We start from the raw sequence: 26741 nt of genomic DNA on the forward strand, positions 1-26741 counted from the left end.
AATATTTTAATTTATTATTCGTTTATCCTCTATTCCTCTCTGAGCCATGTGGAGAGATGTGATAGACTAATTCAAGCAATGCATCAGATAAGAATCCAACGCCCGAGATTCATCTTGATTTCTTCTCAACCACTCTACTAAAGGAAGAATAAACCAAGTATATCCAACGAAAATGGCGATCAATATTAAAGAAGAAATAAATAAAAGAAGATATTTCGAATAGGATGATATTGATGATATGTCCATATATGGCTCATGAAATAAATGGTCGGTTACATAAGGGCCCACCTGTGGAGAACTCGGGCTGTCGGCAAAAGGATAGTGGCCCAAATGTAAAGAGGGCCCCACTCGTAGACCTTTTTTCAGAACATACACCTATGATCCATTCAATAATAAGCAGCAGAGCCAGAGTTCTTCCGTGGGGCGTAGGAAACTAATCTCTCTCTCTCTGGCCTCAAACTCAACTTCGAAGTGTCCCGAAGTGGTAGGGGGAAGAGACCTTGTGTGGTGATAACGGGCCAACAGGTCATCTTGGGTCACATGTTTATGCGTCAAAGCATTAAAAGCTTGTTGACGATCAACAATTACACCCCGATCCGGCATAAACACATCCGAATCCTAAGTACGTGTTAATTTGGTCCAATCCGATCCAGTTCAGTGTGAGTCCATTATAAATGGATCAGGTTCAATCCAGTCTAATGAATTTTTAGATCAATTTGGATCGGTCCAATTTAATGTCTGAATCATTCAATTTGTTCAAATTTATTTTGATTTAGATTGGTTTCAATCCAAACCTGGTTTCTTGACACATATATTCTTGGAAGAATGATCGATAACCCCAGGGTTAGAATCTGTAGGTTCAAAGTGTATTTGGGGTAGGTGTCAGCTCGGAATTGATGCCAGTTCACAGGTGGGTACGGGTACATAGAGTGTGGTTTTTGGACCTTCTGAATGTTTATAGTTTTGCAGTGAAAATCAGAAATCTGCATTAGGCTTGTCCGTCCTTTTTCGTATATTTTTATCTTATATCAATAGACTAGATATTGGCTTAATCCAACCAAATCTAATATGAATTTATTACGGGCAGACCAGGTCCAATCCAATCTAATACAGACATTGATTTTGAGTTTTAGAACCCATCTACCAATCTACAGCTTTGTACCATTTGGTGCGTGAGGTGACTGGGTGAATTATAGGTAGGGGTGGGACATGAATCAGACTATTCGTGAGCCATTTGAGTTCAGCTTGTGAAAATCTTGATTTAGTTTGTTCCAATTTAAGCTTCAAGGTCGAGTTTGAATTTAATATATAGGATGATGGATTGGTAATTGAGTCATGCTCAAATAGTATGATACTCGATTTGCCAAGCTTGTAATTTTAATTAATTGAGCTTATATATAATATTTTTAACAAGAATTATTTTTTTAAACATATAAATTTTATTTTTTATATGAAGCTTGGCTTAAATAGCTTATTCTTTAATTCAAGCCCAACTAAACTTGAATATATGAGCTTTTGAGTTGGATCAAATTCAAGTTAATATTTGAAGCTTGAATTGAGCTCAAACCTTAACTTGAGCCTTATGCTTCTCTACCAAGTAGAGCTTGATAAATCAATATTGGGCTCAGCCAAACTCTTATCCACCCCTAATTATAGGTGAACCCTGGGAGAGGTATTATCATTATATGACCAAATCACCAAAACCCCATGCTAAGTTATATGTTTTTGGGTCATTAACTAGTTAAAACATCTCTTATAATTTCATGGATTTACTTAAACCTACTCTATAGTTTTTATTTTACTAAAACATCATCTATAATTTGCAACATATTTATTTAATCAATATTTCATTAAGAAGTGTTTGTTTTGCCATTTGAAAATAGTAATGTAATCACCTGAGTTGAGTGAAAAATGTTCAAGGGCATGGGATCATGATTGTTTATTTTCAAAATTACTCCTAACACGTCTTCAAACAAAAAACAAAATTAACAAAGCTGTTCTCGTGTCTTACTAGGAGCAAAAAATGATATTTTTATTTTTTTCTTTTGATTAAATTTATCCAAATGAATGTTTGGGTTAAAACTATTATTTTCAACTGTCATTTAATGGAAGATTAATTAAATAAATTGATTGCAAACTATAGGGGATGTTTTAGTAAAACTCAAACTATAGGATAGGTTTTAGTAAATTCTTGAAACTATAGGGGTGTTCTATTAAATGACCCTATATTCTTTTTAGGCTACACTGTAGAGCCTACCATAATACACCACCCCCGTGAATTGGGAACATCTCTCCCTCATAATACTATGCAGAGGATGAGATGTTATCCATGTATGGCTGTAATAAACGTGGGCAGGATTCTAGTAGGCAGGAGATCTGGAGTCTACACTGTATGCAAACAATTAGCCATGTATCAAACTGAAAGTAAATATATAACTGCTTAAAGAGAGAGGTAGTGTATATGTATATATATTGATCGCAAAATACTAATTCAAGAAGGCTTTCCTTATTTAGCTCAGAAACAACATAACTGTGTCACGGTTCCATTAAAGGACCAGCCAATGGTTGAGTTTGAGGTGAGAAGAAGAAGAAGAAGAGATCGATAACAAAGGCTTATGCCAGTGCATCGATGAGGGCTGAGGGTGAAGCAACTGGTGCTTGCCTTTCCAATAAAACGCAACGATTCCAGGTCCGTGAACCCAGAAAGCGTAGGATAAAAACATGCTTTTTGGTGGGAAAGCTAGAGGCGATCGCATCGATGATTTGGACCCAGCAATGTCCGCCCATCTCTAGGAGCTTTGGGCAACAACTGTTGCCCATCATGTAATCCTTATCAATTAATGAACCAAATGCCGACACCAAACAGCTATCACCCAACACCTCTAAGCAATGCTCCAGGTGGTCATCAAAAGAACTGGGCAGCGGCCCTTCAGCCCCCTGTGGTGCCATTGACGCCGACGGTCTCTCTCCCTCCTCTTCCTCCTGCAATCGCATTGCGAGTCCCTGTGCAACCAACACACTCGTGCAGGCTAACAAAGACATCAGCATTATAGCGTTGCCATGGAACTTCTCCATGTGATCTTTCCTTTCTTTCAAACTCTGTTATATGAATTGCCTACGTCTGTTTCTTCTAGTTTTGCTGGTGGAGGATATAGGTCGAGGTCCTAAGATTTATATGTATATATATATGTTGAGAGATCCATAACCTTCGTTTGGGTCATAAAGACTCTCAGCTTGCAATGTTAATGGAATTTACTTGAACAGTAAGTAACCGCTTTGGACATCAAGTGTGTCAAGTCTTTAACATTTAGCCCTGAATTAACCTGATAAACCAATACGAATATAACTGATTCCATAGATCAGTATAGCCACTTAATAATGAAATTATATCCTGAATTTTCATATAGGTTTATATCAAACATTGACATTGCGCTAGCAGGATTTTAGTCTTTCAAGGGTTGGGTTCGGGCCAAGCCCAGAAAAACTAGTATCAGATTATCCCAACTTTTTTCTGGGTCGAAATTATATATATATATATATATATATACGTACGTAGAGTGAGAAAGGGAGCAAAATATATAATAACGAGATGGAGATTGAACTCTCAAACTCCAAGCAAACACTACTTCAGATGACAGATAGAAGCAACAAGCAGAGATACCAACAACCCATTACCCAAAATCCAACTCTGTTGCATAAGGCATTAAGCATTTATAACCAAACCCAGTCCCAAACACTTGAAGAAAGCCACGTAGAAGACTAGAAGCATAAACAACCTAACACACTACTAACATCCCTGCGATTCATTTCTTCTCTAACCCACAACCATCACACCGGCTGGTGTTGGGCTCAAAGGTGTCTGAGTGGGAGACAGCACTGGTGGTTCAACGGGTGGAACTGGCCCAATGTATGGAGGAGGTGGAGATGCCAGAGTTCCCATTGATGCATCACAGTAGCCTCGGAGTATGTCGCCTTGCTCAGCTGTAAAGCCGATAGAAGTAAACATAGATGGCCAGCACTGTCGAGTGATGATTCGAATGGCTCGGCAGCAATCAAGGCCCAGATAAGTCTCACCCTCGAGGAAGAAAAGAATAATCTCATTGGTGCATGCTCGAAGCTCCAGAAGCGCATTCCCACATTCCACCAAGCCCCCTCCCTCACTCTCAAGCCGTGCTGCAAGGTCATGACCCCATGTCAGTGGCAGCTCTCGTGCTGCCACAGTAGCAGTAGTCCCCATGACCCATGCGACGATTACTAACAGGAGAGCCAACTTTCTGACAGCCATGTCTTCTATGAATCTATCAACTCAGAGAAATGTAGCACACTTCACAGTCGATATTTGGTGCAAGTTGAGTCAAGTTGAGTCTTCAGGCCCTGCACAAACAAACATATATATATAGGAAATAGGGAAGGAAAAGGAGCTAGACAGGTCATTTGATAATCGTGGGTACGTAACTGTTCATACTCCAAAACGTATTTGGGCAACTGAAAAGATAAGCCAATCGACTGTGCTTAATACATTATGAGACGAAGTTGATGGTTGACGTGCTTACTTACAGAGGCAGGCTTGTTTTCCATGGCGATGCTCATTATGAATTGATAATGGCTGCATTATTAAATGATGGGGTTACGCTTACTCTTGAATAAGATGGACACGAGAGGTTTGATCGTATTAATGGGTGCTTCCTGGATATTTAACATGATAATTAGGTGGATAATATTTCTAGCTAGAGCTAAACTCGTCACATAGGCTAGAGACGTCAAACACGCGATGACTCGGTTTACAGGAGGAAACTCGTTCGGTGACTGTGTGTTGCTCACCAAGGATTCCAACAGCCAGTTTCAGTTTCAATTAGCAGGTTCATATTCATTCTGAAGTGCCATCTTAACTAAGAGTTCTCAAGTCATACAAAGTAATTAATATGGGATATGGGTACGTTACGTTGAAGGGACTTATAGGGAATTTACAGCAATATTATATTGATGGCAGTACGTTGTTCCTTGTTTGTGCAGTTGGGACTGTTGGTAGTACCAGGAATGGCACAGACCCAGATTATGTAGAACCTGCCCAGAAGAATGGAAGAGATGCCAAGGATTCCCATGAATTCATAAATTGCTCTCATGGAGTGAAGGAGGAATGATACGGGAGAATGATGGTTCAGCTCAGGGTTAGAATTTTTAGGCCCAAATTACAGGTAAGTGCTAGCTCGGAATTGATGTCAATTCACTGTGGGTATTAATGTATAGAGTGGGAGTTTTTGACATTTTGAATGTTTATAGGTGTACAGTGGGGACCTGTCCATACTTTTCCATAACAAGCAGGCTGATGTCATATGAATGTGTAAAAAGCCCAGTACCTTTGGTCTGTTTGGTGTGTGACGTGGGCTGTTAATTTTTTAGAAGTCCAGTTGCCCAATTTTTTGTCTTTTCCTGTTTGGTTGGGAAAAGATTTAAACGCAGTTCAAGAATCCTGTTGAAAATCTCCAAATGAAATTTTTTGCCTCCTTTACATGCGGAAAGATGCACCTCCACCAAATGGTCTGTGGATTGTCAAAATCTTTACGCAAAATCTCACATTGTCTTTACTGTCTAATCTTCCAGAAGATCTTTGAAAACATACTTGCCAATCGGCACTACTCATCTTTCAAGTGGGCAGAGGCAGATCTCTCCCAAATCCGAATTAACCTTGTGAGTTTTCCAATCTACAACCTTTTCTACTTATCTCATCATGAGTTGATAGCTGGCTCTAATTCCTTAGTGTAATATACAGAAGTTTGCATTTCCAGATTTTCAGCCTATTGGAAACGAACTTAAGGAGAGAAAAAGAATGTGCTTCCCAAAACCTACTAAAAATTGGAGGAACAGAGGCAGTGATCAGTGAGAGTTGAAGATGGAGCAAAGGTTTCTATAGTGATAACTCTCCTGACTTCTATACTACCAAGATAAGACCTGATATTCGGAGATAAGAAGAGAGATATTGCTTAAAAGTCAACGCTAGGATTGAAATAATATTGGAATCCAAATACTTGCTTTCAAATAGCTTCGTTAAACTTGTTATCAACCCATTGTTTTTATCAAGTCTGCAGTTGAAAAAGCATCATATCGACAGCATGGTTAAGTCCGCTGGTAAATCCTCCGGAATACCGCCTGAGAAAAGATTTCCCGTCTCAACCACCTTGTCCAACGGAGGTGCCCTACTGATCCCGTTTGTATCAAGCATTGGGGAATTCAAATGCACACTGCGACCCTCTCCACAAATTTCAAGCGAAGCCCCATTTACCGAGCAAACAGAAGAGAAACATCTAGTTGACAAATGCCACAAGCTTTAAAAAAAAAAAGTCAATCTCTAAGCCCCTTCTGTCCAGACCCTCAAGGTGGCAGTTATGAAAGTTCATAGCAGAAATGTATGATGTTATCAAATAAAACTACCCTTGAGAATGCTGGCCAATTTGGAAAGAGCACATTAGGATTTAGAACTTGCACATCCCTTAAGTAAATACACTGGAATGATAACGTAGCTACTAAGTTGCATTCAACCATAAAAAGTAGTATAAAATAACATGACAAGGCGTAGCCAATTTAGACATAGTCCAAACCTGTTCCATATACATTATTGAGACAAACATTGCTTACATAGATAGCTTCAGCGGTGCCCCCAAGACGAGATGGTAATTTACTAAAGATATTTTCTTCTTTCTTTTGGCACCAAAATGTTTCTGTAGCTCAATTACGTGCACATTATTATTGCTAGACTTGTACCCAAAAAAATAATTGCTAAACACACTTAATGGTGTTAAATCTTGAAATTCTGCTCCGGTGTTAAAGTGAGTCAATATCCAATGGTCTTCTGAAGAATAAGAGATGGCTATAGGATTTAGTCATCTATATAAACATTGTCCCCGAGACAGGTAAAACACATAAAAAATGAATTAATGAAGAATAGAATTGGAACCTGCTCAAGTGTAATAAAAAGCCAAAAGAGGAAGCAGGGATGGAACATTTTTTATGCTACAACTCAATGCAATTTGCTGGAGAAAATCAATCAGCTACATTTTTCAGCATTATAGAGCAGATTCTTAGAGTAAGAAGTCAAAAGGCTGCAACAACCATAACAAATAGTTGATAAATATCCTCCATAGAGCAAGCAATGAGAACCCAACTGAAACAGGGTTGTCCTTTCCCTGTTGGTGCATCTGCCTGCTTCACATGCACAACTAACACAACCTTTTCCATCTATACAAGAAGAACCAACATCAGTACAGTCAACATGAAGCTGAGAATGTTCTGAGCTAAAAGCCTCTGTTCTAAGCCATCTGAAATCCACAGGATCACAAATATCCTTGAGGTAATTATGGCCACTGATCAAGGAAGGCCATACTTCAGGCAAAATCATTGAAATGCAATCAAGGAACTTCTTGGATATCTCATTAAATGCATCTTGCCCCAATATGCTATTAGCCTTTGGACATATCAAATTTGCTTCTAATTTGTCCATCAAAGAGCACCTGCCACATCCATAACTGGAGAGAGAAATAAGATTTGAATGGGGCTTACCCTGTTCAACAGTCAAATTCCATGTCAAACTCCTAGAAAGACTCAGCAAGGACTCCCCAACACTGATCCAGAAGTTGGCAGCTGGAACAATCAAAGAAGTTTCAGGGACAAACAAGTGATGAACTGCCCCTGCAAGCAATAAGGAATATGCTGTACTGGTCCTGTGCATATTGAAAGCTTCCAGCTTATAGTCCACTTCTGAATGAATTGCCAGTAAGTTAATAGCCCGGATCTTATAAGCAGAAGCTAGTATAATGTAAGCATTCAGAGAGAGATGATGCAGGGGTTGCAAATTCGAACTAGGTCTCTCCTGTGGTTTTAGCCGATCATCTTGGAGACACTCAGAAAGGATATTCTCAAGCTTCTGACAGGAAGTTTCTGGATCCCCAATTGATAAGTACTCATCTATAGCTTCACCTAGGCAATGAGCTGAATCTTTGCACGTCTCTTCTTCAATGAATCCATGATTTGAAAATGAGTCAGTAACATTGAAGGTGATGGTGGCATTTCCCTTGAGAGCAACATGACCCTAATTGCATAATCCTTTCTCAGAAAAAACTCATGAAATTATGGAACTAACAACATATCCAAGGTGTAAAACAAAAGAGCACAAGTCTGGCAGAGCACACCAAATGCAGGAATTAATGTTGATGCCGAATAAAATGCCTGTAGTGTTGTATTTATTCTAATTTGGGATACAGATATCTTCTCGTGGTCTGATTCTATTATAGGTGAGGTGACTCTGTGCATCATATGTAAAAATATATTATATGTGAAGGAATGGACATGCAAAGCTATGTAGGTCCAAGGGTTAGCAATTTGAGGAGGAACTGTTGGGTGGAGATTGAATCATTTTCTCAAAGGCAGGGCTTCCCAGTGTGTATAGAAGGTTATTTTAACATAATAAGATTTTCCACAAAAGGAAAGGGGGGCTAGGCTATACAGAGACATGGTAGAGTTTGGAAAGTTTGTGGATAGGACTACAGTTAATGGATTTGCCATCACAAGGCACTTTTTTACTTGGAGCAGCTTCAGGGGAGATCCATCATTGACTAGGCTGGACAGATTTCTCATTAATAGTAGGTAGGATGACATGTTTCCAGATTCTGTGCAAGTGGCAATGATTCAGCCAACTTCTGACCATTATTTTCTTCTATTGAGGGTGGGTACTATAGACAAAACCTGGGCCATTCAAATTGGAGCTAATGCTATTTCAGATTCCAGAATTCAAGAGGCATGCTTGAGCAGTGGAATGAAATCCAACTATTAGGGTCATCATGTATGAGATTCTGGAAGAAGATGAAGTGTTTAAAGGAAAAATAAATCAAGGTATGGTGCAAAGAGGTGGGGGTTTGTGCTCTCTTCGAGGCTAAAAGGTCAGGAAAACAACTTAGCATGATTTTTGCAGACTTGCATTGATGGAGGAAATATCATGGAGGCAAAAATCAAGAATACAGCCATTCAAATTCATCAAAAAAGAACACAGTCACTCAAGGAGGGTGGCAAGAATACAAACTTCTTCCCTAAGGTGGCTAGTGCAAGAAGGATCAACACAATCTCAACTATCAAGGTCAAAGAGAGAGGATATGAAGGGGAAGAGGAGACAACAGAGGCAATTGTGAATTACTGTAAGGACTTGTTTTCAGCTTATGGTATGGTGAGACCTAATTTGGATGGGGTTCAATTTGATTCTATTTCAGCAACAGAAAGGGATGGATCGGAGCATAAGTTTGAGTAGCAAGCAATTAATGATTTAAATGGGAAGGGACCAGATAGCTTCCCCTTTGGGTTCTACTAGAGGTATTATTGGTCATTTCTCAAACAGGAGCTGATGGAAGTTTTGCAAGAATTTCATGAGAGACCTACAATTCCAAGTGCTAAATTCCACTTTATCTCATTAATTCGAAAGTCTCTTGGAGCAACAGAATTGAAAGAGCATAGACCAATCAGTTTATTGAGAAGCATATAAAAAATTGTTTCAAAGGTGTTGGCCAACTAGGGATGCAACTTGGGCAGGATGAAACCGAACCCGACCAGACCCAACCCAAGATTTTGTATGGGTTAGGCCTGAGTTTTCAGACAAGCTGGACCTTAGCTAGAAAAGTCAAGTCTGACCTAAACTTGGGTTGGGCTTGGGTTTAGGCCTCAGGGAGCCTGAGCCCGACCAAATCCTGGTTGGATCCAACCCAGGCCCAACCAAACCTGAGCCCACCCAAACAAATACATACATAAAAATATTTTTTCTAATTATATAAAAATATGTATACATGCATTTTATTTATATAAAAATATTTTTTCTAATTATATATACATAAAATTGAAAGAATGGTAGGATCCATCTAATGGACGCCAATAAGGTTGCGGAATGGGAGGGCGAATTTCAAAAATTTTCTTACCTTCTTCCAATTGGGAATCATATTCCCTAAATTTAGAATACCATATTCAAGGATCTTACTTGAACCATAATCGAACCAGATCTGAACCAAAAAGTAAAAGGGAGGAATATACCTGATCCGGAAAAGCAGTATCTCCCAAAGTTGGTGTTCACGCCCAAAGAATGCACCAAGATCCGTTCCTGCTGAAGATGACACAGCTGTGGGTGGAACAGAACCAGCAGGGTGTGTCCTACACATTGGATCCTTCGCAAGAACCCTGTGGAAACACTGAGTCTTTTCAGTCTTTCTTGCAAGACTGATGTCAAAAACTGATTTCTTGACTTCCTTTTGCTTCAAAGATCGAATCTTGCAAGAGGGAATGGTGGCGACTGGAGGAGAACTCCTGGGACGAAGATGGCTGAACTTGCTTCTCTTCTCTTTGGAGTACAATTGAGATCTGATCTCAATTCGCAGGAGGTATCCCTTGTGTACCAAAAAGTGGTTTGAAATCTGATATGATTCCACACACTTGTTTTTCCTCTTTTCTTCTTGATTAAGAAAACTCCTAATTAAGAGTTATCCCAATCCAAATCAGTATTTGGATAGGAGATAATCTTAATCCTATCTGCAGATTAAGTTAGTTTACTCCTGATCTTATCAGAAGGTTACCAGATTCAAATCTAATTTGAATTTGGTCTCCTAGAGTGGATAAGGTTAAAGGCCCTATTCTTTTGTTAACATTAATCTTAGATTCGCCCCATATGGGTGATCATATCAACCCACCTCGAAATGGGCTTTTGGCCCATTAAGTGATCAGTGTTTAATTACTTTCCAATCTGCTGCCCAGTTGGGCTTCTTTGTATGGTGTGGGACCCAAGCATTGATCTACACACCAGCCACATGGGTTCGGCCCAGCCTTTAATACAAGGCCCAGCCGAATTCACTGAAAAACTCAGTAAACCCCTGAGCCCATCATATGGACCCTATGGGCCCAACACTTACATTAAGTGGTCCCTGGGCCAAGCCATCTTATAAAAACCCAGAGACTGTGGGCAGGTGCAAGATTAGCCCATCAGGTACTATCCTAAATGGTCTTACACTCAACCTCTCAGCCCTTAATGATCAAGCACTGCCCGACAAGAGAGGACCTCTCCCTCGGCTGCAAGGAACAGTGCCGCACTCTCCACTCACATGGATCCCGGAAATTAAAACCATTTGTAAACATTTTGAAACCGTACATATATATATAAATATATTAATTTTGCAAAACAAAATTCCAACGATTGAAATCAACTGCCGGCAGTTTGGTTTCCATCAGAGAGAGTGCCTTTCCCGATCATTACCCTTTGTCCGACAAAGGGGCTGATCCCGTCACTATGATCACCCACTCAGATGAATTCTCAGACTGTCCCAACATACCCAGGTTTTGACCCCCATCTAAGGATCTCATTGATTGGCATATCAAAGACAGCCCGATCCGACACCTAGTGAAATGTCATAATCGAGTCTAGGGGTCAGGTGTAACTTTCCTGTTTTGCCCATCTGTCTCCAAGGTCCAGGGCAATACTGGAAATCTGGTCCGGTTCAAGGATTCAAGTAATCCCATACTGCATGTGCCTTGGGTCTTACCCTGGTGGCTGAGACAAGCCATCCCAACACTTGGTGGCACACCAGTATCAGCCTTGGCAGGATAAATCTCCCCAGACTTATCCAATGGCTGTGAACATTTAAAACTAACACGAGTCTCTATAAGTGTCCAGTTTTAGGGTCTTACATGAATCAAACATGCACTTTATTTATTTCCACTAAATAACAAAAATACATCAAATCGGATTGAAGCTAAGGGCATACAAAACTGTCTAACAAAAATATGTATATGTATATTTATAAATGAAATTTGTACATATTTTCAATTAGTTCTGCTCCTAAAAAGGGCCATAAAGCTCAATAAAAGATGACTAGTATATTCATAAATTCCTTCAAACCTTGGGTGAGGAGATTGGCTAATGGAATGGCGGACACATTAGCGAAGCAAGGGGTGAATAGAAACTCATTGTATTGGGCTCAGTTATAATATGTAACTTTTTATTATGTTGGGAGAGGTAGCACCTTACTGCTCTCTAAGAGATGCTTGTATTGCCTACTTTTATTTTTTTTAAAGTAAAAGATCATTAAACTTCATTGAACACCATAATGATAGACATTGTTATAAGCATCCTAAAGGGAGGCACAAGATGCAGCCTCACTGTTAGAACAGAGCTAGTACAGAATTACAATTGCACCCAATACAACCGATCCCTAATTACCCCTTGCTTAGCTAATGAATCAGCCAATGCATTAACCTCCCTCCCCACCCACTGTATACTTAGATTCATCTGCTGCATTAACCACTGAAACTTCTTCATTTCATTTCTAACACCAAATCACTGAGTCCAGATCTCTTAGCGAACCTACCACCACCTTGGAGTCCCCTTCAATTACCAGGTTCTCCAAGTTCAAGTCTTTTGCAATCAGAACACCTTGTAAGACTGCAAACAGTTGAACCTTTAAAGGGTCTCCAATCACCACCCGTCCTGAATAAAGTGCTAGTATGATCCCTTCTTTATTTCTTATGACTCCTCCAATTCCCTTCTTTATTTCTTCTGTATTGCCTACTTTTATTGATTAATAAAGTTTTCTTTTACTTATAAAAAAATCTTTCAAACCCCTAAACCTGCCTAAGCCTGACTTTACCCAACCAAAGCCTGAACCTGGCCTGCATTGAGTGGGTTGGGCATGGATTGATAAACTCAAGCTTAACCTTAGGTTGGGCTAGGCCTGAGCCTGAGGTCTGCACTCTTAGGGTTGGGCCTGGATTGACCTTGAACTGGACCCAACCCGCCTGAGTTGCACTCCCCATGGCCAATAGAATAACGGGAGTTTTAGGCAAAATTATATTTCCACAGCAATGTGCCTTTGTGGATGGTCATCATTTCTCCGATGGATCTCTTATAGCAAATGAATGTATTGATTCAAGAACTAGATCTGCGGAATGAGGGATGATTTGCAAGCTGGACATGGAAAAATCTCATGACCATGTCCAGTGGAACTTCCTACAATATTTGTTAGGAAAGGGTTTGGCTTGAAATGGAGGGAGTGGATAAGGGCCTGTTTATCCTATGCTAGCTTCTCTATTATGATAAATGGATCACCAAGAGCATAGTTTGAGTATAAGAGAGGTCTAAGGCAAGGAGGCCCCTTTTCACCCTTCCTATTCATGATTACAGTGGAGGCTTTGTGAAGGTTAGTTAAAAGAGATGAGGAAGGGGGTTAAATAGGTTTCAAGGTGAGTCTAGATGGCCCCTACATTGCTTTGCTTCAATTTGCAAATGACTCTATTGTCTTTTTAAGAGCCAAATCTGAGGATTTGTTGTTTTTATGATGTTTGTTGATTTGTTCGAGGCAGCAGTAGGACTGAAAATCAATATCAAGAAGAGAGCTGATCCTTGTGGGTGAAATTCTAAGTGCAAGGGAGGGAGCGGAGTACTGTCTTCTAAATTCTTGGGATTTCCACTTGGAGCAAACTACAAATCTAAGAAGCTATAGACTCCAGTAAGTGAAAGATTTAGAAGTAAATTGGCAGGATGGGGGAGTTATCCTATCCAGATTGCCCTATTAAATTTGTCAATTTATTTTTTCTATCTCTTCACTGCCCTAGGATTGGTGTCAAGCTCTCTGCAAAAAGTATGAAAAGGTTTCTCGTGAAAGGGATAAATACAGAAAAGAAGTTCCATCTTGTGTCTTGGAGCCAGGTTTGTCTAACAAAGAAGAAAAGAAGAAAGGGGATTTGAGTATTAAACCACTCCACTCTATGAATAAGGCCCTGTTGGGCAAGTGGTCATGGTGATATGTTGTGGAGAAGGTTAAGAAGTAGATATGGAAGTGGTGAGTTTGACTGGTCCACAATAACTTCCTCAAACTCATATGGCACAAGCATGTGAAGGGGTGTGATGAAGATTTAGGAAGAGTTCTCTCAGTTAATAACTTCCAAAGTTGGCAATAGGGAGCACATATCTTTTTGGGTGATATTTGGTTTAGCTCAAGACCGTTAAGGCTATCCTTTCCTAACATATATAGTCTGGCTCTCAAAAAAGAAGATTCTATCATAGAGTGTTATGAAATGATTGCTGGGGAGGTGGTTTGGACTTTGGACCCCAGGTATCAAGAGAGGTTACCATGATTGGGAGATTGAAGTGATCATGATACTAAAATAATCCACCAAATCAAAATTGACCCAAATGATGAAGATCAGGTCAGGTGGAATGCAATAAATATAGGGTCCTCTGTGAAGTCTTTTTTTTTTTGAAATTAAATATGATAACCTTGAAGTGGCTTGGAGTTGGATCTGGAATTATAAGGCTCCACCCAAATCCCTTTTTGTTTCATTGGTCTGCTGTTCTGAACAGAATTCTAACTATAAACCAATTCCAAAGGAATGAACTTAGTTTATATCTGAAGCTTATGCAATGATGAAGAAGAATCAGTGGCTCATTTGCTTATCCACTGCAAATTCACTTATAGCATGTAGATGCATTTTATTCAACTATTTAGAGTTCAGTTCGCTGTTCCAAATGATCTTAGAACACTAATTGCACAATGGCCATCCCGAGCCTTTAGAGGAGTATTATCTTCCTGAACTTGGTTGTAGTAGTAATTTTCTGGCAGACTTGGTTAGAGAGAAACTGGAGAGTCTTTAATGAATTAGAGCAATGTTTTGAAGGATGGAGAAATGCCTTCTTAAATGGGTTGTTTTGTACAAATTCTTAGGCTTGAGTTTTTCTGCTTGCAGCTCTCATTGGCAAAAGGTTATATGAGATAATCATTTTGTAGTTTGAAATCTGTTCTCTGTTTTGTTTGTATTGTATCTTAGTGGGTGGAAATCTCTCCTTTACTCCCTTTTCTCTTTATATTTTTTTTCCTTATCAATTCCCTTTTCTCTTTATATGTTAATGAAATATTTTACACCTTTCAAAAAAAAAAAAAAAAAGCAGGGGAGAAGAACAATCCATGTAAAATACAACGGAAAGAGTGAGGATACCCACAAAAATTTTGACTAAGAATGAAAAGAAAATTCATATTTATGAAGCTTACAGAGGATAACAAACATATCTGCATTAATGAAAAAAACGTACCTGGAAAAAAAAGAAGGAAAATGAGAATACACTAAAAAATGTGACAAACATATGCTGGCTAAAACTATGCATGACATAGACCTAAACCGCAATTTAATGTATGACAATAAAAAATGGAAAAAAAACCTTCAATTTATCAAAGGAAACACCTTGCCCAGAAAGACAAGAAAAATTTCCCCCATCATGCCACAAGTGTAGAGCCTACATAGTTAGGATCCAATTCATCATCATCATCTAAACCTAAGCCTTATCCAACTATATGGGCTCAGCTACATGAATCCTGTTTGTCCATTCCATTCTGTTTAAATCATTTCTTACTACAACCCATGCTCTTTTGGCCTGCCCCTAGTGTTCTAGCCCCTTCAACTTGCAACAGATCGCTTCTTCTTATAGATGCTACAGTGGGTCTTCTATGCACATGATCTTGTCTTACACTGCCACTCCCAAGCCCGAAGAAAGGAAGAGAGGGGTGCTAAGTTGGCATCCAGAATTAACACTTTTACCAAACTCTTACGGTCACGATCCTGAACAATGAGGATCCAAATCCAAGATCAATTTCCCCTCACAAGATGATTTAGGCCAAAAAGGCTATTACATCTTCTACAACAGCATTTGCAAGGAAAATCGTTAAAAAGAAAAGGTGGCACAGTAATCATAAGAACTTCTTTTAAGAAAGGTATAGTATAATGTGTTAATATCAAAAGTATGGTCCTCTGTAAAATGAGAGACAGAGGACCTAAAAAAGGTAGCAACATGAAATCCACCCCTAAAAAAGCAGCAGAGAATATATCATCCTTAAATACAATGTTTACAGACAGCCAGCTGGCCCAGCTCTTTAACATCTCTACTTCCAGGTTAATCATCCCTAACTCAGAAATTGATTTCTGCTAAAAAATTCTATTATATCTTTCATACCAGATGGTCCACATAACTGCTGCTGGAACAGCTGACCAGCAGACCTTCCCTTTCCTGCAATACCTGCATCTTGCCATTTTTCTAACGTCTGTCTCACTGACCTGGGAAAGCACCACTGTAAGTCTAGTGTCCTTATAAAATGGTGCGAAACAGAGGCACTAAAACAACACAACAGAAACAGGTGATTTGAGGACTCTTCTCTTCTGCACAGCACACATAGGATGTCTGAAGTGACGAAACCTCTCTTTAGCATGCCTTTTGGAGACACTTCTCCCAAGTTTCCACCAACACGAAGAACTTCACTTTTGAAGGGGCAGCAGTTCCCCATATGACTTTGCCTGGAAAATCCTCACCTGTACCCCCCTCAAATGCCTTTATAGAAAGATTTCACTGAGAACTCCCCTGAGCATGTCCACTTCCAGTATCTAGAGTCTTGGACTTGCAGATTTATCATTTATGTGCTGGTTTTGGAGGATAGTCAGGAGCTCAACCACTGAATCCAACTCCCAATCATTGAAGCTCCTTCTAAAGGAAGGAAGCCAAATGATCCTGTCATCATCCACATAGGATTCTGCAACCGAAGCCAACTTGTTTTCAGCTATATTAAACAGAGCCAGGTGCCTGTTCTTCAAAGTGCTCTCCCCACACCATGAATCCAACCAGAAAAAAACAGTCTTCTACCATCTCCTACCTTGAACCTTATTCCTTCACAAAGTTTGTAGAAAACTTTTGAGATGGCCTTGCATACACCACACCTGCAAGACGTGAGAGTTCTCTTCCATGTCCTACCTTGAACCTTAGTCCTTCACAAAGTTTGTTGAAAACTTTTGAGATGACCTTCCATACACCACACCTGCAAGACATGTGAGAGTTCTCTGCATCCCAACCATTACTTCTTAAGCCATACTTAATCTTCCTCCATAGGCTACCAGGTTCTGTTGAGAATCTCCAAAGCCATTTACCCAATAAGGCTGTATTGAAGTGCTTAACCTTCCTGATTCCCAGCCCGCCATGTGAAATTGGTTTACAAACCAATTAAAGGAAAAAAAGCGGTTTACTTATCTGATGATGAACCAAACTAGCCATGGAGCTAAGTACAAGATACAGTTGGATCACTAGGTCAGACAACATTTTGATTGGTGGCTAGTGGGTCTGGCCAAAAATGGGTGCTTAGCACTTTTACTGTACATAACATTCCTTCTCCATCATCTGATAAAAGCTTTGACTATTACCAATTGAAAAAAGAAAATTCAGATGATGAATCACCCCATCTAATAAAAGCTTTGACTATTACCAATTAAAAAAAAAAAGAAAATTCAGATGATGAATCATCCAAGTTAATTACTTTTGTCCAACAAAATCATTGTGAAACTTTGTTACAGATTAGTTCATATGTACAATTTGAACTGTGAAAACCTGAGGAGAGGGCAGTTTTGTGTTTCCCTTTCTTTGATCAGCAACAATAATGATAAAACAAAAGATTTTATTGACATAAAGAGGACAAATACCCTGCAAGAGAGCAACAATACAAGTTGTAGAGAACACTGATGTGGGCCCCACGGCTGTGGTCCCCACTGTGTTCGTATGACAGCATGTGTAACCTTTGTTAGTCATGTCAGTGTTAGTTGGTAGTTATCTTAGACAGCTTGTTATTTCAGTTTGTTATTTATTTCAGTCTTTTATTTGTTTTATTTGCCATGTAAGTATTAAGGGAAGTTCTGTCCTTTCCTACATTTAGTGAACATAACCTATAAATATTAAGAGAGTGGCGGCAGCAGACTCATTCAATCTGTCCCTCCTTTCAAAACCCTTGTGGACTACTGCTTCTTCTCCTTTCTTCTTCCTCTTCTATTTTTCTCAATCTGAAATCAGTTGGGATTCAAGACTGATTGTAGTCTTGATCGACTACTTGGTATCAGAGCCTATCTAGGGTTTCTCATGTGAGTCTAGTCCAGCCGACCACATGAGAACTATCTAGGGCTGGAAGCTTACAAAGGACTGTTCGTTGGCTGATTCTTGGAGGTTACCAGAAAAGTTTAGCAGCTGTTCGAAGACTTGTCGCGGCTTACAGAGTGTTTTGGTAATCAGGAAGAATCAGAAGAGGTTAGGGTTCAGGCCACGATTGAAGGTAGCAATCAGAATTCTCTAGGTAAGTCTTTATTTTTCCCTTGAGATTGCTGTCAGTCAAGATAGGTTGGACCTATCTAGGAGGAGCGGCTGAACCCTCCTATTTTCTCTCAGAGGTGATCAGTTTTTTTTTTAGGGTTTGTCGTTAACCCTATGGCTAGACTTGACTGTGAATTCTCTTGGAAAGTGCGGCTGAGCACTGTTTATGTTCTCGCAAGGGTCTTCCTAACCCTACGATTGAAACCCTAATTCTGCTTCAGCTCTACAGAGTGCTTTCTAAGTGAGTTTCAGACCTGGTTTTGGCTTCCGAGCCTGTTTTGAGAGTGAGAACTGTTATCAAACTGCATATATTCTGACTGCTGATTGGTTTCAGATCAGATCTGAACTGATTTCATACAGTTTTCTGATTGTGATCGATTGCTTCAGTGCTGTTTTCTAGTGTGGAAACCCTAATAGTTCTTAACTACTGATTCTTGACCAAGAATGGAGTTCAAAAATCAGGGAGGTGTGTTTGGGAACAGCAGTTCTGGTAGTATGTCTGAGACTGCGTTTCAGATTACAACTGTGAGATTTGATGGATCCAATTTTTGGAATGGGCCCAATCAGCCATGGTGGCCATTGGGGGAAGGGGAAAACTTAGCTATCTATTGGGAGATGTGAAGGAGCCTTCCAAGGAGGACCCAATGTATACCAAGTGGGTTCAGGATAACTTCTTGGTTATGACATGGCTGTGCAACTCGATGCAACCACATATCAACCAAAATTACTTGTGGGCAAAGACAGCCAAGGAGATATGGGATGTCATGAAAGAGACCTACTCCCAACCCCTTAATGTTGCTAGGGCCTATGAACTAAAGTGTGAAGTGAATAACCTTAAACAAGGAGAGAAACCAGTCTCCATGTATTTCTCTACACTGAAATCACTGTGGCATGAAATTGACCATCTGGAGACTCTTGAGTGGGAAAGTCCAAAAGATGCACATACCCATAGAAAGCAAGTCGAGACCAATAGGGTGTTTGAATTTCTGGCTGGCCTGAATTCAGATTATGACATTGTGAGACAGCAGATACTGACAAGAGACAGTGTGACCCTTTCTCAAGCATACTCCCTGGTGCATAGTGAAGAGACCAGGAGGAAGGTTATGATGCAACATCAGCCCTTTCCCCCAGCTCTAGCAGCAGTTAAACCTAAGTCTGGGGGTGATACAGAAAGAGACATGAAGAAGGAAGACAAACGGGATCTGGTATGTGAACATTGCAAGAAACCCAAGCATACGAAAGATACATGTTGGAAGCTCCACCCTCATTTAGTCCTAGCAAAACTGAGGAATAAAAGGGGTAATGCTCATATGGCTGTGAATACTGATTCTGCATCCTCGTCAGGCACAAAAGGCACACCCCTAGATACCTTAGCTGCTGTTCGGGCTGCCCTGATACAGTTGGAAAAGGAGGTTGGGAATTCGGCCCAGTCATCTTAGTCACCATCAGCCTTTGCCACATCTGCATTTGCTCATTCAGGTACCCGGGCCTCAGCCTACCATGCTTCAGCTCCAGGTAATACTGAACACTATTGGGTAATAGACTCAGGAGCATCTGACCATATGACTAGCTTGCCATCATTGTTCACTACTTATCACTTGTCTTCTGGTAGAGATAAAGTATCCATTGCTGATGGCTCTCTTGTTCCCATTTCTGGCAAGGGTGACATCAAGTTATTTGATACTATCTCTTTATCCTCTATCTTGCATGTTCCTAAACTTGATACTAATTTGCTTTCAGTCAGTAGTATTACCAAACAAACGAAATTGTTCAGTAACCTTTTTCCCTGACCGATGTGTTTTTTAGGACTTGGAGACGAGGAAGGTGATTGGGACTGGCCGTGAGACGAATGGGATCTACCTGCTTGGAGAGAGTCCTCATTGGAAAGAGCCAGTGGATAAGAAGTCTTTTGTTTCTCAGTGTGTGAGTCTGGTTATGCTTTGGCATAATCAATTAGGTCATTTATCTTTTCGGTCTTTGAAGAGTCTGTTTCCTACTTTATTTTAGTCTGTTGAGATGTCAAATTTGAGATGTGAGAGTTGTGAGCTTGCCAAACATTGTAGAACATCTTATTCCTTGAGTAATAAAAGAAGTAATAATTCATTTGATATTGTGCATACCGATGTTTGGGGGCCATATCACCTCCCTTCTATGGGTGGGTATAGGTATTTTTTGTTGTTTGTTGATGACCATATCTGTTTTTCTTGGGTCTACCTTATGCGTTCTCGAGATGAGGTTCCCGCTCTGACCCAAAACTTTCATCAGATGATTTTAACCCAGTTTGGGGTCAAAATCAAAGTCCTCAGATCTGATAATGCAAAAGAATACTTTGCTAAGCCACTGGCATCTTATCTACTTGATCATGGGGTTATTCACCAGAGCACTTGCCCTCATACACCACAGCAGAATGGGGTTGCCAAGAGGAAGAATAGGCACATTTTGGAGGTGGCCAGAAGCATTATGTTTACCTCCAACGTGCCTATCCGTTTCTAGGGTGATGCTATCCTCACGGCAGTGTATCTCATTAATCGGGTTCCTTCACGGGTTCTTGATATGAAGCCTCTGTTTACCCTTCTATACCCAGACGAGGAGTTGTTTACTGTTCCTCTTAAAACCTTTGGGTGCACATGTTTTGTTTAGCTTCTTGGACCTCATCATTCCAAATTTGACCCTAGGGCCTCCAAATGCATTTTTTTGGGTTATGCACAAACTCAAAAGGGTTATTGCTACTATGATCCTGTTTCAGGGAGGAGATTTGTCTCAATGGATGTCACCTTCTTTGAGGAGGCACCCTATTATCCTAAGGTTTCTCCTCAGGGGGAGAGCAGTGAGAGTGGGGGTCTTTTTCCTCAGGGGGAGTGCAGTGAGAGTGGGGTTAACTCATCTGAGGTTGTTCCTTTACCCATTCCATTGAGTGATGAAGGCTGTACTGGTGAGGGGTGTCAGAGGGATCAGGAGTTGAAAGTCTATCACAGGCGATGTAGGCAGGTTGATCTTGGTCATCAGCAGTCCAGGCCAGCCCCAGCTCCTTCTGCGGATCCAGATCCAGGTACTACAGTCCCAGGGCCCATTAAGATACCTTCCACTGTTTCTACTTCCCCTCCTTTTTCGGATGACCTTGACCTCCCTATTGCGGTCCGTAAAGGGAAACAGCGCTGCACCACATCCACAGCTCACTGCATTTCCCAATTTCTATCCTATGACCGCCTGTCTCCCTCTTACAGGTCCTATCTCACTTCCATTGCTGATATCCCTATCCCCAGAACAATGTAAGAAGCTTTATCAGTTCCAGAGTGGAAAGATGCAATGAAAGTTGAAATGGATGCCCTTTTGAAAAATAATACTTGGGAACTAGTTGACCTACCCAAAGGAAAGAAACCAATTGGATGTAGATGGGTATTCACTGTGAAAGATACAAAGCCCGATTAGTTGCAAAAGGGTTCACTCAGACTTATGGTATAGACTACTTGGAGACCTTTGCCCCAATAGCCAAGATGACCACTATTCGAGTTCTATTAACCCTTGTAGTAAGTTATTCTTGGCCCTTGTTCCAGATGGACGTTAAAAATGCTTTTCTAAATGGAGACTTACAGGAAGAGGTCTACATGCAATTGCCCCCTGGATTCTATGATACAGAGATAGGTAAGAAGGTTTTCCGACTGAATAAGGCATTGTATGGATTAAAGCAGTCCCTAGAGCTTGGTTTGATAGATTCAGACTAACCCTTGGAAAATTCGGTTATGTATAGGCCCAGTTAGATCATACACTGTTCATTAAAAGGGTGGACTCTTCTTTGACCCTGCTTGCTGTATATGTGGATGATATTGTAGTGACAGGGAATAACAGTAGTGAGATTGAGTCCCTCAAACAGCTCCTTCATCAAGAGTTTGAGGTGAAAGATCTTGGTGCACTGCTATATTTTTTGGGTATTGAGGTTGCTAGATCTAAATAGGGGATCTTTATCTCTCAAAGGAAATATGTTCTAGATCTGTTGGCAGAACTTGAAAGTTAGGTGTCAAGCCTGCTGATACACCCATTGAACAAAATCACAAGATCAGTGCAGAGGGTGAGGAGCCTCTTGAAGACAAAGTTATGTTTCAACGGTTGGTTGGAAAGCTCCTATATCTCTGCCTCACTCGGCCAGATATCAGTTATGCAGTCAGTGTTGTTAGCTAGTACATGCATTCCCCTAGAACTACTCATCTTCTTGCAGCAGAGAGAATATTAGCATACTTGAAGAGATGCCCAGGTAGAGGTATACTGTTCAAGAACAATAATCACATGAAGGTGGAGGTCTATACAGATGCGGATTGGGCTGGGAGTGCTGATGATAGGAGATCTACCTCTGGATATTGGGCCCTTGTGGGAGGTAACCTTGTCTCTTGGAGGAGTAAGAAACAAAGTGTTGTTTCCCGCTCTAGTGCCGAAGCTGAATACAGGTCAATGGCTAACAGAGTGGCTGAAATCACTACTTGAAGAGTTGAGTATTGATTATGAGAAGCCCTTGATGCTGTATTGTGATAATTAGGCGGCTATTAATATAGCTCACAATCCGGTGCAGCATGACAGAATTAAGCATATCGAAGTTGATCGACATTTTGTCAGAGAGAGGGTCTCATCACAGGAAGTGTGTCTCCCGTATATCACCTCCAACATGCAGCTCGCAGATCTTCTCACCAAGGCTGTACCAAGGAAGAAGTTAGAGGCAGACCTATTCAAGTTGGGAATGACAAATATCTATTCCCAACTTGAGGGGGAGTGTAGAGAACACTGATGTGGGCCCCACGACTGTGGCACTGTGTTCGTATGATAGCATGTGTAACCTTTGTTAGTCATGTCAGTGTTAGTTGGTAGTTATCTTAGACAGCTTGTTATTTCAGTTTGTTATTTATTTCAATATTTTATTTGTTTTATTTGCCATGTAAGTATTAAGGGTAGTTCTGTCCTTTCCTACATTTAGTGAACATAACCTATAAATATTAAGAGAGTGGCGGCTGCAGACTCATTCAATCTGTCCCTCCTTTCAAAACCCTTGTGTACTACTGCTTCTTCTCCTTTCTTCTTCCTCTTCCTTCTATTTTTCTCAATCTGAAATCAGTTGGGATTCAAGACTGATTGTAGTCTTGATCGACTACTCAAGTAATACAGAACAAGAAAATTTTGACATACAACCTGAGTTATACTTGGTGAAAATGGACTTAGGACATTGTTATATTGGTACCAACCCTCAAAACGTTGCACTAAGAAGTTAATATAAACAGAAAAGATATGGTAAAAAAATTGAAACCATAAAGTAGTATAGACACATTTGATTACAGTATAGTTGATTTGACTACAAACATTGTTTATTCTCTGTAACTTCTTACCAGCAAAACACAATCCACATATGTCTGTGGGAACACACTACATCGGCTGCATTTACAAATAAATCGATAGGTTTCCCACAATTCTGAGTGCCTCATATCCTAGAGAGTGAATAAGAACATGTGGAGAAGATAAGTCATTAAAGAAATTGAATTAGATACATGATGAAAGCTGAAAATTCAGTACAAAAATTTAAACAAAAAAGAACACTCATATAACTAATGATATAGGAATAATTAAGATTTTGCTTAGCTCAGAGCGAACACCAAGTTGACACTGCATTGAACTTGGATGTTGCATACAATGGATAATAAATAATTTAGCACCATATTCATACTTTTGCTAAAGAAATGGACTAGGAGGCTTATATCATCAAAGAAGGGTATTGTTGTCAATGTTGCCCATTTTGTTTTATTGTACTTTGATCACTCTATTGAATAGAGATTGTGTTTAATTTTCCACAAATGAGAACATATTGAGTTTGATCACTCTAAGTCTCCTCAAATATTTTTTCTTTTACTAAATTCACAACCTATTGCATACCATTATTTCCTTCTCCCAGCATTATATAGAGTTTATGAGATACTAGCACAGAATGATCAAGTTCTCAAAATACGCAAGATGAACTATGAAGTGTGTACTGACTTAGCGAAGTGAGAAATCCCAGCAGGATAATTTCTTCTAGAAACACCAAAAACAAACAGTAAATCAAACGTAGATAAAAAGATAAACGAACCAGATTAAACAATCCATGCCTATAAGGGTCCCTTGTAATAATAATATTTACCATTTCTCAAAAAAAAAAAAAAAAAAAAGATGGCAAAGTAGGCAACATTGAGATATACCTTCGGCTGCAACAAATCCGTGTATGTCACACAGACCTCCTCTCCTTTCTTGATTGCCTTGATACTTCGTACAATAATTCTCGGACCGTATCCACACAACCCTACAGCAAGAAAAACAAAAACAATTTTTTAATTAAAAACAAAAATGTCAAATTTTCATCAATGGAATCATAGAAATTCAAAACAACTAAAATCTGGTAATCACCATTGTCTAATTTGCTTTCCTCACAAGCCCATGTCTTCAAATGCATTCAACTGTCAGCCTATAACTCTCATTCCGCGCCTGACAAAAGAAAAGAAAAAAGAGAAATGGGAACTTGATGCAGAGTTATTTCTTACTCGAGTTACTTCACCACTCGCGACAATCCGAAACCTCGACTCAACAGACGAGCACTGCGTCGTCCCGGACCCATGACATGAAAACCTATAACAAGCATTTGGTGAGCAGCTATGATTGATCCAGGAAAAACTCGGACCGTACACGGCGATACCGAGTGGGCGGCCTTCGTTAACCTGCACCTCAATGGAGTTTGTTATCACCTGGCACAGAACAATCTCTTCTAGTAAGGTATCTCCCTTCTCTTCTTCTACTGCAAAATCTCCGTCTCGCCACCTTCTAGCGAGGGACATTAGCCTCCCGCCTTCCAGAATTCTCGAGAAAGTTTCGTCGAATTCATCAGCACCAATCAATTTCTCCCGATTACTAATCAACCCGCCAATTCTGCACGAGATGTTGGGGAGAAGGTCGTTTTGCCGGGGGAGAAGGCCGAGTTTCTCAAAGCAGAGGAGGAGACGGAGGGAGGCGCGGAGGTCGGAGGTGTCACCCTGCCAGGTGGTGAACTCTGATTGGAGAATCAGGAAAAGGTGGTGCTCGCCGCTGGACATGTGGCGGTCGGAGTCGGCCTTGGAGCATTCAGGAGAGCAATAGAGAACAGAGGGGGAGGAGGAGGAAGAGGTGGAAGTAGCAGGGAAAGGGTGGACAATGGAGGGATCGATGGGGAGAAAAGGGGGGATTCGTGGATTAAGAGGGAGAAAGCAAGCAGAGCAGTGAGAGCGGAGAAAGGAGTCGGAGAGAGAAAAGGCGAGGGGAGGGATTGGGGGAGTGACGTCGTGTCCCATGTCAATGTCTTCCTTCGCTCTCATTTCCATCTTTCCCAACCTCGCTTTCGATGTTCGAGTTCTATCTGTAACTTAGCTCTAGCATTCTGTATGTATAGTCAGCGCACCTTGGTGGTAGCTTTTAGTACTTGAAGTGACTGCAAGTTTACAACCAACCATCAACGCCAACGGACGAGAAACTTGACAACATCAAAGTTGGGTTGCCCACAGAGAATTATTGTCAAGTAATACCGATACTGGTGGAATTCCAGTTGCAAATCAGCTCATGTCCAACTTGAATAAAATGGAGAAGAAACCAAAGGCAAAATCTTATATTGATCTATTGTGAAATGGAAGAATGAATCGTATTATTTCATGTCTTTACACCAATTTTATATTTGGTCAGCGCTTAAGGCTTTGGAGAGCGAGATCGGCAGGCTGAGAAGACGTGGATATGTGATGAAGCTGAAGTGCCTTGCATATAACATGCTATCGGGCAAAATGACAAAATCAATGTGAATGTACTTCGTCCGTTGATGAAAAACGGGGTTTGTGGCGATGTGGATAGCAGCTTGGCTGTGGCAATAGAGTGGCACTAGAGTAGAAATGGGTAGACCAAGGTCCTGAATAACACGTCGAAATCCATAGAATTTCACTAGCTGCGGTGGCCAGAGTGCAGTATTTAGCTTCAGTAGAACATCGTACGATACTTCTCTGCTTTTTTGTTTTTTCACGACAAACGAGCACCTCCGAGCATCGTGCTGTTACCTGCTGTAGATTTTCGGGTGTCAAGACATGAGGCCCAATCTAAGTCATAATAAACCCACAAAGATAACTGGATGCTGGAAAGAGGATACCTTGACTTGGTTTAGCGGCGATACAAGGAATAACTCGCTTATCAGCACGTAAATGTTCTTCTCATGGAGCACTGAGATGTTGGGTAAGAACATGAATTGGGAAATTCAATTTTGGTCGGGTGATGGTCAAATAGAATAATCAGCCCACAAGTCGCCTATAGGTGGTAGAATCGATGAGCAGTGGACGGGTTTCATCATTGAAATGATGATTTTTGCTTCATAAGATGAGAGACAAATTTGCATGACAGTATACCTGACTCTACAATAATATCCATGACAAACTTATATTGGCAAACAAAGATATTAGATGAAGATCTAGTTATTTCAAGACGAAGAAAACAACGCAAGGGTCTAAGATCCTTGAGACGAAAACACCCGTCAAGGTAGGATTTGAGG

At 40.4% G+C, this 26741-nt stretch overlaps 1 protein-coding gene across 3 annotated transcripts; it reads right to left on the minus strand.

The window, feature by feature from the left end:
• Positions 1-6819: 6819 nt before the first annotated feature.
• Positions 6820-26683, minus strand: LOC104599923 (SET domain-containing protein). Of its 3 annotated transcripts, XM_088888801.1 has the most exons (6): positions 24730-26683; positions 24596-24629; positions 24391-24491; positions 23548-23646; positions 17432-17524; positions 6820-8083 (listed from the first exon to the last, which is right to left on the minus strand). In XM_088888801.1, exons 1-6 carry the CDS (start codon positions 25537-25539, stop codon positions 7043-7045), a joined length of 2178 nt encoding a protein of 725 aa, XP_088744927.1. In that variant the 5' UTR covers positions 25540-26683; the 3' UTR covers positions 6820-7042. The 3 variants fall into 3 exon arrangements, with proteins under 3 accessions (XP_088744927.1, XP_010260978.1, XP_010260979.1); XM_010262676.3 differs by lacking the exon at positions 17432-17524 and having other exon boundaries at positions 24730-26677; XM_010262677.3 differs by lacking the exons at positions 17432-17524; positions 23548-23646 and having other exon boundaries at positions 24730-26679.
• Between the last annotated feature and the right edge of the window lie 58 nt (positions 26684-26741).

The sequence above is a fragment of the Nelumbo nucifera genome, chromosome 5 (assembly GCF_055504915.1).
Source record: "Nelumbo nucifera cultivar China Antique chromosome 5, China Antique-T2T, whole genome shotgun sequence".
Classification (NCBI taxonomy): domain Eukaryota; kingdom Viridiplantae; phylum Streptophyta; class Magnoliopsida; order Proteales; family Nelumbonaceae; genus Nelumbo; species Nelumbo nucifera.

Bases quoted from the DNA above. Each gene is read 5' to 3' on its own strand.
- LOC104599923 (XM_088888801.1), bottom strand. From the start codon at position 25,539: ATGGAAATGAGAGCGAAGGAAGACATTGACATGGGACACGACGTCACT. The intron at 24,630-24,729 runs GTAAGAAATAAC...ATGCATTTGAAG, and splicing joins CGAGTGGTGAAGTAACTCGA to ACATGGGCTTGTGAGGAAAG. The intron at 8,084-17,431 runs GTTTTCACAGTT...TTATGCAATTAG, and splicing joins CAAAACTGCCCTCTCCTCAG to GGTCATGTTGCTCTCAAGGG.